The 3,959-nt window shown below is 38.0% G+C and overlaps 2 protein-coding genes across 2 annotated transcripts in view; one reads left to right on the top strand and one right to left on the bottom strand.

Moving 5' to 3' along the window:
* LOC108289238 overlaps positions 1 to 1,502 on the top strand; it is a 23,318-nt gene extending 21,816 nt beyond the window's left edge. Inside the window, exon 4 of the mRNA XM_017508639.2 lies at positions 1,203 to 1,502. The gene's annotated coding sequence lies outside the window, so the exon portion shown is untranslated. The remainder of the gene's footprint in view (positions 1 to 1,202) is intronic.
* BDH2 (3-hydroxybutyrate dehydrogenase 2) overlaps positions 1 to 3,959 on the bottom strand; it is a 22,431-nt gene that overhangs the window by 16,109 nt on the left and 2,363 nt on the right. The window contains exons 2-3 of the mRNA XM_017508648.2: positions 2,295 to 2,386; positions 1,360 to 1,438 (exon numbers count right to left, since the gene is read on the bottom strand). Coding sequence (XP_017364137.2) covers positions 1,360 to 1,438; positions 2,295 to 2,366 — 151 coding nt within the window. The 5' untranslated portion in view covers positions 2,367 to 2,386. The remainder of the gene's footprint in view (positions 1 to 1,359; positions 1,439 to 2,294; positions 2,387 to 3,959) is intronic.

The following is a 3,959-nucleotide window of genomic DNA, read 5'->3' as shown; positions in this document are numbered from 1 at the left end:
AAAAAAAAAAAAAAAAAGAAAGGGAAGACTGAAATTTTATTTCAAAAATAATTCCTTATCTTTGTGCTTTCCCAGTGTAGTCTCTTTACTTTGACTTGTTGGAATTATAATTCAACATATTTCAATTCAATTAACTAATTCAAGGAACTAATTTCTGTTTAATTATGTAACCTGTTCTATTTTGCTGGAGGGGTTAACTTTCAAATAAGTTCTCTGTTCTGATTTCTTTGGGCAAACTATAATTAAAATCATTTGATGTTGGAGTTTGGTTCAGTGGGGTGAGGAAGTGGTGGTGCACACCTAATAATCTAGGTATCTCTTAGGGTTTCTCATGATGATGTGTGATTTTAGGGCTGAGCTGTGTCCAGTATGGTAGCTACCAGCCTCATGTGGCTATCGAGCTCTTGAAAAATAGCTAGTCTGAAATGCAATGTGCTGCAACTGTAAAATACACATGGATTTTAAGGATTTAGTATGAAAATATTGAGATGTTGCTCAAAGGGTGCACTCTTGCAGTTATAAGACTTAATGTACAGCACAGTGACTATAGTTAATAATAATGCATACTTGAAATTTGCTATGAGAGTAGATCCTAGGTAGTCTTAGCACACACACACAGAGGTAACTAAATGAGGTATTGGATATGTTAATTAGCTTGACTGTGATAATCATTTCACAGGGTATTTCACAACATATATGAAAACATCATGTTGAATATATGCAATTTTTATTTCTCAATTATACCTCAAAGAAGAGAAAATTAAGAGAAAAGCTGCAAAGAAGAGAAAATTAGTGATTGAAGTTTGTAAGAAACTTCTAATTGTTTAAATAAAATATTTAGTAAGAAAAATAAAATATTCCATTAATTTTTTTATCTTGAGTACATGTTGAGATAATATTTTAGATATACTGGATTAAATAAAATATATTATTAAATTAATTTTCACTTGTTTCTTTTTAATGTGGATACTATAAACTTTAAAATTATACATGCGGCTCACATTGTGTTACTATTGGACAGGGCTATCCTGGAGGAGAAGGGCACAGAAGTGAAAAGTTATCAAATCTAATAACTAGTATATTTTGACATGTAAGTTTGTAATTAGGAATGGAATCCCTCAATGTGTTGGATAAATAAAGAATTTTAAGTATTTGTCTTCAAATTTTTTTATGCATGTAAGTACACAGATTTTTGTGTACAGGTTCACAGAATATAGATTTCATCTCAGAGTGTGAGAATCTAAGAAGCAGGACAGTGGAGCTGAATAGCTAAGGAATTTTCTTTGAACATGGGAGTGCCATTGCTTTATAATACCTTGCAGACACTGAATCCCAAGTCCAAGCTGCTGAGTTGCTTACCTGGGTACTTTTCCAGTTCCTGAAGTTTGGACTCATTAATGTCTGTGGCTATGACTTTGGCACCTTCTCTTGCAAAAGCCTAGTAGACACAAAGTACAAATAAATCCTTTGTTTACTTGAATAAACTGTGCTGATGAATGGAACATCATGTGGTCTTTTTCTCCTTTATCTTATTTTCATTGTTGTTTTCCCTATAAGATAGCTAGAATTTCAAATTGTCTAGTCTTACCCCCTCTCCAGTGTTATTACTTTCATCATTAATTAGAACAATGTGACATACATTATGTTTGTCATCTCAGTCCCTTTAAGTAATGTCAAACAAAATAACATTTTAAAAAATGACAGCTGTTTTAGTACTCTCAAAATACTGCTCTTCTGTAATGAGACTGTATACCATTTCTGAATTTGAGTTTCTAAACTCCAAATAATAAGAGAAAAACGGATTATTTCAACATTTTTCCTATTAAGAGTATGCTAGTGCTTTCATAGATGTCAAATCATATCCTACCATTATACTTAAGGTGCACTGTTAAGTGGTGTATACAGTGTAACAGAAATTGATATAAATCAAAAGACAAAGGAAACCTGTCTTATAATTCTATAGTCATATATCTAAATTGACATAATTTCAGAAAGCTATGTAACCCTGTTGGCCCTCTGTAGCAAATTTATTATGAAGCAGAGAAAGTGAAGTAGAGAAATTTCTCAGAGTCAAAATTTGTAAGTAATGTCATGTAATAAACATGAAGAATTCATTCCTTCATCTGCCTGGGGTTAGGAATAGTGACCTATTTCTTTATTTTTATAACTTAAGACAACAGAAGCACAAAAGTAAAAAACAAAAAAAGCAGAGCAGAAGTAAACAGCTATGGCAACAGTCCACATAATTAAATACGTCAAGAATTAGTAAGCAGACAACAAAGATAGCAACTTACTATGGCAGCTGCTTGGCCAATCCCCTGAGCAGCGGCCGTCAGGATGATGACTTTCCCATCAAGTCGACCCATAACGGAACCTGTGTTTTAATCTAAAGATATGTGTGTTTAATGGGTTATACTGTAGAACATGGTCTTGTGCAGGCAGTAACATCTAGAATGAATAGTTCATTATGCTCCTTTAAGAATAATTTAGTGAGCTCCTTCAGGAACTTAAAGACAGTGCCTCTGTGCAAGTAGTTGCATCATCTGAATTCTCCCAGAATGCTTATTTTAATACCTAGCATTGTATATCAAACACATTTAGCACAACCCACTGAAGTGGTGACTGATGAGAGACAGTGGACTTTTTTGTTTTGTTTTGAGACGGAGTTTTGCTCTTTGCACCCAAGCCCCAGGCTGGAGTATAACGGTGCCATCTCGGCTCACTGCAACCTCTGCCTCCCAGGTTCAAGCAAGTCTCCTGCCTCGGCCTCCTGAGTAGCTGGGATTACAGGTGCCAGCCACCACGCCCAGCCAATTTCTGTGTTTTTAGTAGAGATGGGGTTTCACCATGTTGACCAGACTCGAACTCCTGACCTCAGGCAATCCACCCACCTGGGCCTTCCAAAGTGCTGGGATTATAGGCATGAGCCACCGCACCCAGCCCAGACACTGGAATTTGGCCTACCTCACCCTTCCTTCAGTACCTGGAGAGGACAGCCTCTGGTGTTGAGAGTACTCACTACCACCATCATTCTCCCTGCCACCCCTGCACACAGTGCTATGGAATTGTTTGTGTCCTTACTACTCAGGGCTGCTTCTTGATTTCTCTTCCGTAAACTTTTGTTGAGGTTTGCACTATCAATTGCTTATGGTCTTTCCTTTTCTCTTGAAAAAATTTCATAGTTGGTCTCACATATTCATTGAACAAAAAGGATGGAAAGATCAAATCACATCTAATACTCCCATTTTGCAGATGAGGAAGCTGCTGAAACATGCCCAATGTCATAGAGCCAGTCAATGGGAAAGCCAGAACTAAACTTAGACTTCCTGACTCTTTTGCTACGGGAACAGTCCAGCCCACAATGCTGCTGATTCTTTTTTAAAGTTTAAGCATACAGTATTAATGCATTAACAGGCATAATCAGCAATTTCTAAAAGATTGATAAAAACTGACACAGGGGCAATGTGATGTGCCTGAGATATTTCACCAGTGCTTGGATTGTAGATCACAAGGTGAGAGGAATGGTTAGTGGTGAGGCTGGAGATGAAGAGTCAAATGACCATCAAACCAGGCTGTCTTCAGGGACACAGGCTCCCTCTCTTGCTGGGCTCTGTCACTAATGTGTGCCTCTGACCTCATACAAACTCATGAAGTGGCTGCTTTGTCCAAGGCATCATAGCCACATTTCAGACAAAAAGAAAGGGAGTAGCAAAAGCCAAAAGGCTTTCAGAGAGGCCTCACCTTTCTATCTATGAAGGAAACCTTCTCAGAAATTCCGACCTGCAGTTCATTGGCCAGATCTATGCTACTTGGCCACTCTTAGCTGCAGTGAGGTTGGGAAGCTGAGTATGCTCGGTGGCTCAAGCCTGTAATCCCAGCACTTTGGGAGGCCGAGGCGGGTGGATCACGAGGTCAAGAGATCGAGACCATCCTGGTCAACATGGTGAAACCCCGTCTCT

This window comes from Cebus imitator, unplaced genomic scaffold (genome assembly GCF_001604975.1).
Source record: "Cebus imitator isolate Cc_AM_T3 unplaced genomic scaffold, Cebus_imitator-1.0 Scaffold397, whole genome shotgun sequence".
Classification (NCBI taxonomy): Eukaryota; Metazoa; Chordata; class Mammalia; order Primates; family Cebidae; genus Cebus; species Cebus imitator.
This window is presented reverse-complemented; position numbering and strand designations above follow the sequence as displayed.